The sequence below is a fragment of the Syngnathoides biaculeatus genome, chromosome 2 (genome assembly GCF_019802595.1).
Source record: "Syngnathoides biaculeatus isolate LvHL_M chromosome 2, ASM1980259v1, whole genome shotgun sequence".
Classification (NCBI taxonomy): domain Eukaryota; kingdom Metazoa; phylum Chordata; class Actinopteri; order Syngnathiformes; family Syngnathidae; genus Syngnathoides; species Syngnathoides biaculeatus.
This window is the reverse complement of record NC_084641.1, coordinates 25639376-25652504: the sequence shown is the minus strand read 5'-3', so window position 1 is coordinate 25652504 and position 13129 is coordinate 25639376. Positions and strand designations below refer to the sequence as shown.

Sequence of the window (13129 nt, the reverse complement as noted above, 5' to 3'; positions counted from 1 at the left end):
CTTTAAAAGTCCACCTCCACTCCATGTATTATCCTGAATCAGATGCAAAACCGCTGGAAAGGGCTACGGAGAAATTGCCAAGCAGCTTGTTGAAAAAAGGTCCACTGTTGGAGCAATTGTTAGAAAATGGAAATAGGCTAAACATGACGGTCAATCTCAATTGGAGTGGAACCCCATGCAAGATATCACCTCGTGGGGTCTCAAAGATCTTTAGAAAGGTGAGGAATCAGGCCAGGACTGCACGACAGGGCTTGGTCAATGACCTGAAAAGACCTGGGACCACCGTTTCCAAGGTGACTGTGGGTAACACACTAAGACGTCATGGTTTGAAATCATGCATGGCACGGAAGGTTCCCTTGCTTTAAACCAGTCAAGGCCCATCTTAAGTTTGCCAATGACAATTTGGATGATACAGAGGAGTCACGGGAGAAAGTTTTGTGGTCAGATGAGACCAAAATGGAACTTTTTGGTCACAATTCCACGAACCGTGTTTGGAGGAAGACGACTGATGAGTCCATCCCAACCATGAACACCATCCGTACTGTGAAGCATGGGGGTGGTAGCATCATGCTTTGGGGGTGTTTTTCTGCACATGGGACAGGACGACTGCCGTGTATTAGGGAGAGGATGACCGCCGCCATGTATTGTGAGATTTTGGGGAACAACCTCTTTCCCTCAGTCCGAGCATTGAAGATGGGTCGTGGCTGGGTCTTTCAACATGACAATGACCCGAATCACACAGCCAGGAAAACCAAGGAGTGGTTCCGTAAGAAGCATATCAAGGTTCTGGCGTGGCCTAGCCAGTCTCCAGACCTAAACCCAATAGAAAATCTTTAGAGGGAACTGAAACTCCGTATTTCTCAGTGACAGCCCAGAAACCTGTCTGATGCAGAGAAGATCTGTGTGGAGGAGTGGGCCAAAATCCCTACTGCAGTGTGTGCTAACCTGGTGAACAGCTACAGGAAACGTTTGACCTCTGTAATTGCAAACAAAGGCTACTGTACCAAATATTAACATTGGTTAGGTCAGAATTCTAGCTGATAGACAGGTGTTCAAATACTTATTTAAAGCTGTATCACACAAACAAATCGTGAAAGCATCATGCATTGTGATTTCTGGATTTTTCTTTTGAGATTATCTCTCTCCCACAAAGGACGTGCACCTATGATGCAAATTTCAGACCCAAGTGGGAGAACTTGCAATATAGCAGGGTGTTCAAATACTTATTTTCTTCACCGTAAATGTTTTCTTTTGTTTTTCAAATGCTTTTAATCCTGTAACACACATTGACTTACCTTGGGTATGAAACACACAATATAAATAAATTTGCTTTTCTGTGCTTTGCTTGCGTCTTTTGATTTGAAAGCCATCCAAGAAGTATTTGGTATTACTGTCCCGAACAGCGAACATTGCCGAGCCTTTTACGACACAGTGTATTTGGTTTAATAATGCTTTCAATATATTTTCTATGAACACATGGATGTCTGGCATTATCACGTTCAACATTTTGCTGGTCACCATAACTGCCATCTTAAATTATATAACGTAATGACTGCCGGTGGACTCTTTATAACTAGACTATGCTGAAATGGTTTGTTTTCTGTCCGAACGAGTTCAAAGTTCAGTTCACCCCTCCAAAAAATGAACCACTTCATCGTTCTTTTTCTTCAGTATGTCGTTGACGGGCTATTTCCCACAAAATACCGACATTACATTTTTTCCATTGTGTCCACCCATTCGGTCCAAACTAATAGGCCAACTGCAGCTTTCATCAGACAATTTGGTGTGATTATGAGTGCGACAGTTGTGTGCGCCTATGTGCCCTGCGATTGGCTGGGGACCAGCTCAGGGTGTACCCCGCCTCCTGCCCGATGACGCCTGGCATAGGCTCCACCGCTCCTGCAACCCTTGTGAGGATACGTGGTTCAGAAAATGAATGGATGGATGAGTAAAAAAAAAGAAAAATCAACTCCGTATCATTGCAATGTGACCGTACATTGTTTTAACGAAATATTTCCAATATAAATAATTTCCCGAGCAATAAAATTCTACTATTTATGCACTAAAGAGGACATTCATTCCTATTTACGTATCATCCCTGAACAAGGCCAGTGCAATTGCGATGAAAACATAAATGGCGCCTGCGGCATATGCAGACTTGTATACCGTAAAGAATATTTCGTCGGGTTTTGTCCTGAAGGTCGCTTAAAAAAAAAAAAAAAAAAAAGCTTTAACTCTTAATTGAACTTTGGTTCAAAAACTGTTCTCAAACGTCAAAAACAACGTGTTGATTATCATTTGTTTTATTTTATGCTCACTTACGGGTATGAACTCGGTTGAGGATGATCTACTAGATTAGATAATTGGAGATGAGAGAAACCCTCCTCTTCTGTCATTTATAAAGGTATTATTATCCCATTGTTAATGAATGTAAAATTCGTTTTTTCTCTCCTTTTTTTAATCCCACTTTCTCTGTTTGCATATTAAAATGTGGGGGGGGAAAAAAACATGGTCTCAATATTGTTATTTAGGCAGAAATGAGTTTTGCTCGCGTTTGCCCAAAACTTGAACCACATCAAGAAGTTCCGTTGGTTAAATTCGTTCATGTACAACACTGCCAATCAACTTTCATATTCAGAGCTCCGTACACACTCATCCCGCTGAGTGGAAAACACACCAAATAAAAATAGTCCTATCGCTAGCATGTATAAAGGTAAGAAACTACACAAACGCACATCGAAACACGTCGAAGCGATAGGAGGAGGGCGCGGAGGCGCATTATTCAGAAGGAAGAACTTTCCGGATGGCTGCGGTGGGATCTGGATAAAGCTCGGGCTTGTTTTACACTTTCTGGACCAGCGAGTGTGACTGACGGCTGTTGCCACACGGCCTGCTTCACGGCGAGTGGGTGGGTGGGTGCTTCCATTCACGTGTCTTCGTGACAGGTGTGTTGAGAGTTCTTCCCCGGAGCCTCTCGTTATGACGGGGGAGACAAGCGCTAAGGAGCAAAATCCATAACTGAGTGACTTGATGCGTATGCACTTGAGCAACATTGGTTTCTACCTTTATATTTCGTGTTTCAATGTGGGTGGGCGGCACACGGTGGAGCAGCTGGAAAAGCGTTGGCCTCACAGTTCAGAGGTCCCGGGTTCAATCCCGGACTCGCCTGTGTGGAGTTTGCATGTTCTCCCCGTCCCTGCGTGGGTTTCCTCCGGGCACTCCGGTTTCCTCCCACATTCCAAAAACATGCAACATTAATTGGACACCCTAAATTGACCCTAGGTGTGATTGTGAGTGCGGCTGTTTGTCTCAATGTGCAATGCGATTGGCTGGCGACCAGTTCAGGGTGTACCCCGCCTCCTGCCCGTTGACAGCTGGGATAGGCTCCAGCACTCCCCGCGACCCTCGTGAGGATAAGCGGTGAAGAAAATGGATGGACGGATGGACCAATGTGGGCACTTGCGGCTTTTACACAGCTGCGGCCCATGTATGTACCAAGCCAAACGGTATTTCCTTTACAAATGTACTGGGTGAGGCTTAAAACCAGCTGTGCTCTGAAGGCCGGGAATTCCGGTAGTATAAGGTAGTGAGACTATATCGATAATGGAATCTCGAGTTCACTACCGTATAACATTTTCCACTCTTTTGGGAAGATTTTTTTAACAGTGTGAAGTCAGGGCCACAATATGGCGTCTGTGAATCTGTCCCGATAAAAGTTGGAGGCAAAAAAAATGGTCCAAAATTGCCTCGACAAGGCCTCCTCGAAGATATGACTCCAAGCTGACTATTTAAACTCAGGCACTACCCTCAGTGTTCTGGTTGCTAAAATAAGTGTTGCTGTCTTTGTTACAACACAAGTGTTATCTCAATGACAAATAACCTTGTGAGGAAGCAGTACTGGTAAAAAGTATCATTTCAAATGCACTCACAACTAGGTATTGTGGGTCGTCTAAAAAAAAAACCCCAAAAACGCAGCATTCTATTCCCATGGCAGCGACGGAACCTGAATTTAAATGTAAATTGTTGGATTTCAATATGAAATTTGTGAGGCGTCAAACGTTTTTTTTTTTTTTTTTTTTTTGGATCGATCGCCAACGTTTCGCTTTAACTCTGACATTGCGTCCTGCTCCGTCCAAAATCTTAATTCCGAGTACATATCCTTGCGTGAAATACTTGAGACCTCTCTGTAGAACCCTCTTGGACAAGTCTGACGCATTTGTCAAAAAAACAACATACCGCAATATTATCTGGAATACGCGAATCGACTTCAAACCTCTTGTGTTCAGTCGCCAATTTGGATGTGAGCAGTAAAGCTTGTGGGACATGGCAACTGTAGCTAAGGGGGCGGAGCTCAAGATTTCCAGTCGGAAAGGTCCACAGCATCTTATAGTGAACACTTCCTTGAACTGTCACAATCCCACTACCTTCATAATCTGTCTAAGAGGAAGATGTTCTTGTCTAACTGAGTCATGCTCTAATGTAATCAAACAGAAACTTTCCCCTTAAATCACAGCCATACTCAAATGTGTATTAAAGCAGTCATTATACAGTAATATCACATATCGGAGATTTTCCATAATGTGACGACAAACAGAAACGAGTCTATGATTGTATGGGTTTCCCCATTAGGAGCACAATGACGTTATGGCTTGTTCTGTACGTGACAAAGTTTGTTCCGTGAAAAAAATATTTATCAAAAACATCTCACCTGGCCACTTTTACAAGCGTGAAACAAGAGCTTTACTCAGGCTACGTTATAAATCAGGTCATTTCTGATTTTTTTTTTTTTTTTTTTGCCCCACGTGATACGTATGACCCAGGCCTCTTTCATATGAGGCGACCTGTTCGGCGGCATCGGAAGGCGACAGACATCCCAGTTGTTCCAAGAAACAAACGCGACACAAAAGCAACGGCACAAGAAGCAGCAGAAAACAGTAAGTGGCGACAAAAAGATACTTGAGAACTGACCAAAAAAAGATAAGAATATCGTGAAAATCTGAATTGAGAGTCAAGTCAGTGTGCGACCGATGAGCACGCGTGCGTGTGTAATTGTGCGCATGTCCGAATCTCACTGTTGGTCCTGGGTAGGTTCTTGTGGAATTCCTCCCGGTCCTCTTCGTGCAGAATGTTGTAGACGCTGGTATTGATGAGCTCGTCCTGCTTGTACTGCAGATACTGCGTCACATTGTCCGACACGAACACAATGCTGCCCTCTCGGTTCACCACGAACAGGAAGCCGTCCAGAGCCTGGCGGCGCGATGACAGGAAGTCAACGATCGTGCAGCGGAAGAGGATGCACGGAGGATAGCTGGACTCACCTGTAGCAGAAGAGGCCCGAGGTGGTCTTTGTCGATGACGCCCTGACCTGTTGACGAAACGTCAGATTTCTGAACATCGTCGCTGATGGAAGCCTTTCCTGTAAGGGAAGACAATGAAATAGGATTAAAACACGTGGAAAACCCCACTGGCATTCTCTACTAAAGCTAATCCAGCAGGGGGCAGTCTTTTTCAAGCATCAGTATATAGATGTTTTTTTCAGGTAAAGGAGGGAGGCGTACGAGGGGGCAGGTTTCTCTAAGGAGCCCATCAGGAGGAGTCGAGGGCTGGGTGCATGTGGAGCAGGTAGTAGCCGTCCTCATGCTTTATATTCAGTGACAGACTCACAGGAAGTGTCTGGTAGGCTGAGTCGGAGAGAGGGAGCGTGGGAGAGAGCTAGAGAGGCTCTGGGAGCGGTAATGGTGCGGCGGCAAGAGTCGAGGCACCTGAATTAAGGGCGGGGGCGGGGGTGGGTGAGATTGTTGAGATGGCGGGGGACGCAGCCAGAGAAACGAGACGGCTGGCGGGATAAATGCTCGGGGAAAAAAAAAATGCATTCGGCGGCTCGTTTGGTTTCCCACAGAAAAGGTGGACTGCAATACCGCCAGAAACGGGAGCGCCGAGTAGGCACGGCAGGAGAGGATGAAGAGAAAATGCGAGACGACAGAGATATCGCAAGCCGAAAGGGGCGATAAAAAACGTCAAGACAGGGTGAAGTAGAACAGGTAGGACGCGCGAGGGGAGTCCAAAAGCCTGTGTCATGTCTGTCTCCACTTCCTGTAACTATGGCAACATGTCAGCAAGCCAGCTGTAGCTTCTTCCCCTTCCTGTCGAGGTGACAGACTCCAACCGAGCCCCGCAGGAACGCACAACAAACCAGCTCGATGTCATCTTTTAACTTGGTCTTAGCTTAGAGTCAAGAGATCTTTACCAATAAAAGCAAAAGGGGAAAAACACAGCTTTAATTTTGCACTTTGGAAAAAAGGATGTTATTATTCAATTCAATTCAATTCAATTCAAAGGCACACACACACACACACACACATGTACAGATGGTTCACATAGAGTTTCCCAATGTTTCATCCCAAACAAACAAATGAATGTGTGAAATTTGAGGGAGACGAATGACTGCTTGACTCTTGCAACTGGGCTCTGAAGTCTATGGATGTGTGTGTGTGTGTGTGTGCGTCTGCCCCAAACAGTTTTAACCCAGTCTTCATAACACTTGACGCCCCCAAAATTCTAGACTCACCCTGTTCCTTGATCTGCCGGATCTGCCGCACGGTCTCTTTGAGGATGGCGCATTTGTCCGGTTTGACATTGAAACTGTCGATGTCGCTGAGGTTGGCTGAGATCAGCTCCGCCAACTCCTCGATGTACTTGCTTTCCTGCTCCCGGCGCTTCCTCTCACTCCTGCGGGCGGTACGGTTCAGTAACTAAGTGAATTCGACGAGCAATGACCCATTGTGGACAGTCTCGTTCATGCCACAGTACAACCTCTGTTCTCGACCACAATCCGTTCCGGAAGGCGGTTCGAGAAGTGATTTGTTCGAAAACCGAATCGATATGTCCCATTACAATTAATGGAAAAAGAAATAATACGTTCCAAGCTGAAAAAAATTGGGCTTTTTAAGGCATTTTTTTTTTAGCTTTTTCTGATAATAAACTCCATAGTAGAAATACATGCATACTTTAAATACTTTATATAATAAAATAATTTAAGAAATCTATTTATTTTTTGCTTAAAATGTATGCTTTATAAGTAAAGTAGGCAAGGCTGGAAGTGCATTGCCGTATCTGGAGCGACTCGGCCCCCAGCCTTGTCAACTTTTTTTTTTTAATTAACAAAAGTGCAAGCAACCAAGATTGGGGGGGAGCAAAAACTTTTTTTTTTTTTTTAACAAAAAGTAACATACAAAACCATTAACTCATAACTCGAGTTAAAGAAATCTTTAAAACAAAACAAAAATGCAGAAATGCTAATGGAACAGAGCATTATTAAAAGTTCACAAGAAAAACGAAATGCAAATTATCAACTATCAAATTTCTTGGGTGGGGGTGACTCGCCCCCTGGAAGTTCTTTTCTTTTCCCAAAGAACTTATCTAGTGTCACTTCTTTGGAGCCATGATTGGGGGTTAACAATCCTCAATAGGAAGAAAAAAAAAACGGTCAGTAAATGTAGCTTCCGGGTTTGTTATTTCCGTGTTTTTTCCGCGGGGTGGGAATTCACAACAAAGCGCGTGGTGGGTCAGCTGGTCGGGCCGCGTGCGTTATGTTATATCCAGGTTTTGTTTGAAAACAAAATAAAAAAAAATGGGGACGTTCGAGAACCGAGCAGTCACTCTACTTCAACTGTATAGATTTTTAGAAGTTTTTCTGAGTTTACCTTACTTAACAGGCAACGGCAAGTGTTTGAGCATTTCATGCACTATAATTCGAGATGATTACATGCCACAAGAGCAGAAAAAAAACAAAAACATCCACAAATAGCCAGGTCAGGTACAGTATTTTGCAGTAAAATGGCACATTCATATTTTCACGCCTATAGAATGAATTGGGCAAAAAAAAACGTCATAATCAATGACTGAATTTTAACATTGAGAATTCTGATGACTGTGTAAATTGTTAAAGAAAAACATTTTCTTCCCCTAAAGGAAAATGGAGTACGTACACTACTTGGCTGCAACCAGCAGAGGCATTGTCGATTCACTCTGAACTAGACGACACGACGTCAGCCACAGCCGATAAAGCGCCATAAAGCCACGTTAGCATGCGGGCTAAAGAAGTTGGGATATGTCAGTACCGGCGATACTTCAACTGTCTCCAGACTTCATTAATCTCGCGATACTCATACGGTGTCGCACGATGACCCCAGTAAGTTGTTTAATTGGCGATGTCCTAACATTTTGTTAGGCCAAAGGCTTAAACTTAGTTTCCTTTTGTAGTCTTTGGCCCACCCCCCTTTTTGTTACAAAAAATAAAACATTTATATGCCGAAACACATTTTGTACTGAGATTACGCCTGAAACAATTACAGCACATCCATCAAATCAGACATTTTCTATGACGCTAATCCTCATTATTAGAGCCGCGAGCGCGCAAGTGCCTATCGCTGCTGACTTCGAGTGAGAGGCAAACTATTACATTATTGCCGACATGCACATTTTACCAATTAAAATACAATAGAAACTCAATTCATAAATGTCCCTTTTCACAACATTTTCGAACCAATGCTGCTTTGGTTCTCGTCCCCGCGATCCATTCGTTGCGAGGCATGTTTGACAGCCGCACGCGAAGCTGACTTGGTAGGCGAAATTATTCCATTTTGCTTCAGTTTGCAAACATAATTTCAAAAGAAATTAAATTCCAAGGTTCCATTGGAAGCCAAATATAATATTTACTATTTCTTCCACCTCACTCATTTACTTTCCGCATTGCCAAATACCCATCACTGATTGACTCAGTTTGTTTTGTCATTCAGTTCCATTGAGAGGTGCAATGATCATCATCAATTATGAAATTAATCAATTACAATTTTTGATCTTCAATTTATCATTTAGAAACCTTGTTTAGCTTAAAATTGTCGAAATGGTCTTCATTTCAGACTCAACAGCTTATCATATATGTATTATAAGAAAGCAGTAAACGTTATAATAATTATATTATAATGGAGGTGGCACGGTGGCGCAGCTGTAAAGCGTTTGCCTCACAGTTCTGAGGACTGGGGTTCAAATCTTGGGCCTGCCTGTGTGAAGTTTGCATGTTCTCCCCGTGCCTGCGTGGGTTTCCTCTGGGCACTCCGGTTTCCTCCCAAATCCCCAAAACATGCAACATTAATTGGACACTCTAAATTGCCCCGAGGTGAGATTGTGAGTGCGACTGCTGTTTGGTGCTCAATGTGCCCTGCGATTGGCTACAGCATTTCCGCGCTCCTTGTGAGGATGAGCGGCTAAGAAAATGTATGAATGAATGATTATCTTTGTTTCATTATAAAAAGACAACTGCAAATACCTTCTGTTACTTTTGAAAGCAATTCAACATTTTTGCCCATTTTTTGACATGTGAGAGAGGAAACCAGTAATCGAATCATAATCCATTTATTATTGTAGGTCACAGGTGTCAAACTCAAGGACTGGCTCCCGCCACCTGTGAAGGCACATCTCGTGTGTCAACGTCCATGATTTTTGTGAAAATCGGAACCAAAATTTCAAATTATCATATATTATAAAGGATAATATTGAGATATTACAAAAAAATATTGATGAACAAACTTGAACAAGAGTTGAAAAATCAATTGTCCTTTGAAAAACAGTTCATAAATTTCATGTGTAAATATGATGAGGTGATTAAATATTTTTATGGTTTACAGTGAAGAAAATAAGTATTTGAACACCTTGCTACATTGCAAGTTCTGCCACTTAGAAATCACGGAGGGGTCGGAAATTTTCATCGTCGGTGCATGTCCACTGTGAGAGAAATAATCTAAAAAAAGAAAAATCCAGAAATCACAATGTATATTTTTTTAACGATGTATTTGTGTGATACAGCTGCAAATAACTATTTGAAGATCTGTCTATCAGCTACAATTCTGACCCTCAAAGACCTGTTAGTCCGCCTTTAAAAATCCACCTCCACTCCATGTATGATCCTAAATCAGATGCACCTGTGTGAGGTCGTTAGCTGCATAAAGACAACCGTTCACCCCGTACAATCAGTAAGACTCAAACTTGTAACATGGCCAAGACCAAAGAACTGTCCAAAGACACCAGAGACAAAATTGTACAACTCCACAGGCTGGAAAAGGCTACGGAGAAATTGCCAAGCAGCTCAGTGGAAAAAGGTCCACTGTTGGAGCAATCATTAGAAAATTGAAGAAGCTAAACATGACGGTCAACCTCAATCGGAGTGGAGCCCCATGCAAGACATCACCTCAGGGTGTCTCAGTGATCCTTAGGAAGGTGAGGAATTAGCCCAGGACTACACGACAGGACTTGGTCAATGGCCTGAAAAGAGCTGGGACCACCGTTTCTATGGTGACTGTTGGTAAGACGTCATGGTTTGGTTCCCGTGCTTAAACCAGCACATGTCAAGGCTCGTCTCAAGTTTGCCAATGACCAGTTGGATGATGCAGAGGAGTCATGGGAGAAGGTTTTGTGGTCAGATGAGACCAAAATGGAACTTTTTGGTCATAATTCCACTCACCGTGTTTGGAGGAAGACGAATGATGAGTTCCATCCCAAGAACACCATCCCTACTGTGAAGCATGGGGGTGGTAGGATCATGCTTTGGGGGTGTTTTTCTGCACATGGGACAGGACAACTGCACTGTATTAAGGAGAGGACGACCGCCACCATGTATTGTGAGATTTTGGGGGCCAACCTCTTTCCCTCAGTCAGAGCATTGAAGATGGGTCATGGCTGGGTCTTTCAACATGACAATGACCAGAAGCACACAGCCAGGAAAACCAAGGAGTGGTTCCGTAAGAAGCATATCAAGGTTCTGGCGTGGCCTAGCCAGTCTCCAGACCTAAACCCAATAGAAAAATCTTTAAAGGGAGCTGAAACTCCGTGTTTTTTCGGCGACAGCCCAGTCTGATCTCGAGAATATCTGTGTGGAGGAGTGGGCCAAAATTCCTCCTGCAGTGTGTGGAAACCTGGTGAACAACTACAGGAAACGTTTGACCTGTGTTGTGTGTTCAAATACTTATTTGCAGCTGTATCACACAAATAATTGGTTGAAAAAAAAAAAAAATCATCCATTGTGATTTCTGGATTTTTCTTTTGAGATGGTCTCTCTCCCAGTGGACATGAACCTATGAAGAAAATTTCAGACCCCTCCATGATTTCTCAGTGGGAGAAGGTGCAATACAGCAGGGTGTTCAAATACTTCTTTTCTTCACTGACAAGCTGATCAGTATAAAATTAGTAAGTATTAAATACGTCCACGGACCACCAAAATTGCTTTCGACCAGCCGTCTAGCCTGTGCCAACAAGCAGTGTGCCAATTTGGCAAAGATGCACAACGAGTCTCGCCCATTTTCGCTTGTCGCAGATGCATCGTCTCCAATAATATAAGCATTACACCAAGAAAAAAAAATTATTTGACCCGGTGAGTCCATAAATAACCAGTGTAGCAACCAAATCTGTTGTATTTTACCGGTCTGTCAGACTCACCCGAGACCAGGTGTGTCGCAAGTCGAGAGTTTGCGTTTCCGGTTTTCTGCGATCAGAGGCTCCATGGAGTTCTCCCCCAAACTACTCATCGTGTCCACATAGCAGCACCTGCATCAAGGTAGAAATGACGTTAACTACGATATAGATGCGTTATGTGCCTCTTATTCTCATTTGCAAGCCTGGTGACATTTGAAGCATCCTATTGAAGTCAATGCGAAAATCATGCGGTCATTTTGTAGATTGCATAAAATGTGCTCAATATGATTTCACTTCATAATCTTCCTGGCAGTGAGAGGCAAACAAACATGTCTGCCGGGCTTCTTTGGCAGAGAGAGCATGAGAGTAAGAGTGTTTTGTTTGCGTGTCGGGACTGTGCATGTGGGAGTTCATCAGCTCATACCGTGGCGGGATTAGCGGTGTCTCTGATGAAAAGCCACGCCGCACGACTAACCCCGTTAGACAGCCGTCTGTCTCCCATAATGCATTATGTTTCGTCTCCAGGAAGTGAGCTGATAAAGGTTGTCGGGAGGTGAAGCAGATGGGAAGAGAGAAGGAAGAGAGAAGGAAAAGGAAGGAGGGAGGGAGGGAGAAGCGGCTGCTGTGACATGAGCTCTGATTGGTCACTTTCTTCGCCACGGCGACAGTGACAGGCACTGGGGAGAGGTAGGAGGAGGAGGGGGGGGGGGGCACGGGGAGGTGAACACAACTACACACAGAAGGAGACGGAAAACGCAAAAGACTCGGAAGGAAAAAGGCGGCATCGAGGGGGTCGGCGGTCAGGAGGGAGAACGAAATGGGCGTGCCAAACAGAGAAACAGGTGAGGAGAAAGGAGGAGAAGAAGAAAATTGCGTATGAGTCATCCATGCGTGCACGTGTGGTTCAACGAGTGGCCGAAAAGCCACCAGTAAACCCCCCCCCCCAACCCACCCCCCTTAACCTTCACACCCAGAGCTGCGTTCTCATCTCATTGATTACATGCCTATCCTCTGACCGGAGGAGGCCCCCCCCCCCACTCCCCCCCGCTGCATAACAATTCAGCGGCGGGACGACGGCGTCTTATTTAATCGTCACGCGCCTCGTCTCCCGACGCCCTGTGCTAAATGTTTCATTCATTTCAAGATAATAGATACCAAAAAAAAAAAAAAAAAATCACAATGCAGCAAATCATTTTCAGCCGACTTGAGTGGCAAACACTGATTTGCATACAGTAAAGGGGGATTTAGTTAAATTGGCGCTAATTAAAACGGGAATAATTGGCCGCTTCAGGCACGTCTTCCGAGTCTAGGTGAAGCCGTTGTGCCACAAGGCAAAAAAAAAAAAAGAGGGAATTCTACCCAATCTGCCTCTAAATGTGCAGATTCCTGCATTTGCACTTGAGCGCCTCCTCCCATCTGTTCGTCAGCCTCATTGCTTTGCATCTGATCGCTACCCGCTTGTCTTTTTCCCTTCTCTACCTGCCCGTTGCTCAGCAGTAAGACAACCAGCACACTTCTTGCTGAGGACGTAAAAAGTCAGCGTTGGACAGGAAGTCCGCCTTTGCCACCACCCATCGCGTCCGCCTGCCCGCCAACCTCTTGATGGAGCACTCCAAAAGAGAGTCGCTCTGATTGTAGACCGAAAGAAGCGGCCCCAGTGAAT

The 13129-nt window shown here is 44.2% G+C and overlaps 1 protein-coding gene across 14 annotated transcripts in view; it reads right to left on the bottom strand.

Annotated features, from left to right (window-relative positions):
* Positions 1-13129, bottom strand: part of LOC133512970 (nuclear receptor coactivator 3-like) — an 89419-nt gene that overhangs the window by 16836 nt on the left and 59454 nt on the right. For 13 of the 14 annotated variants that reach the window (XM_061843096.1, XM_061843124.1, XM_061843152.1 and 10 more), the window contains 4 exons: positions 11491-11598; positions 6569-6729; positions 5319-5416; positions 5073-5247 (listed from right to left, as the gene is read on the bottom strand). In XM_061843096.1, coding sequence (XP_061699080.1) covers positions 5073-5247; positions 5319-5416; positions 6569-6729; positions 11491-11598 — 542 coding nt within the window. Of the gene's footprint in view, positions 1-2735; positions 2999-3063; positions 3213-5072; positions 5248-5318; positions 5417-6568; positions 6730-11490; positions 11599-13129 lie in introns of those variants that run through there. The other variant, XM_061843216.1, reaches the window with a different exon arrangement.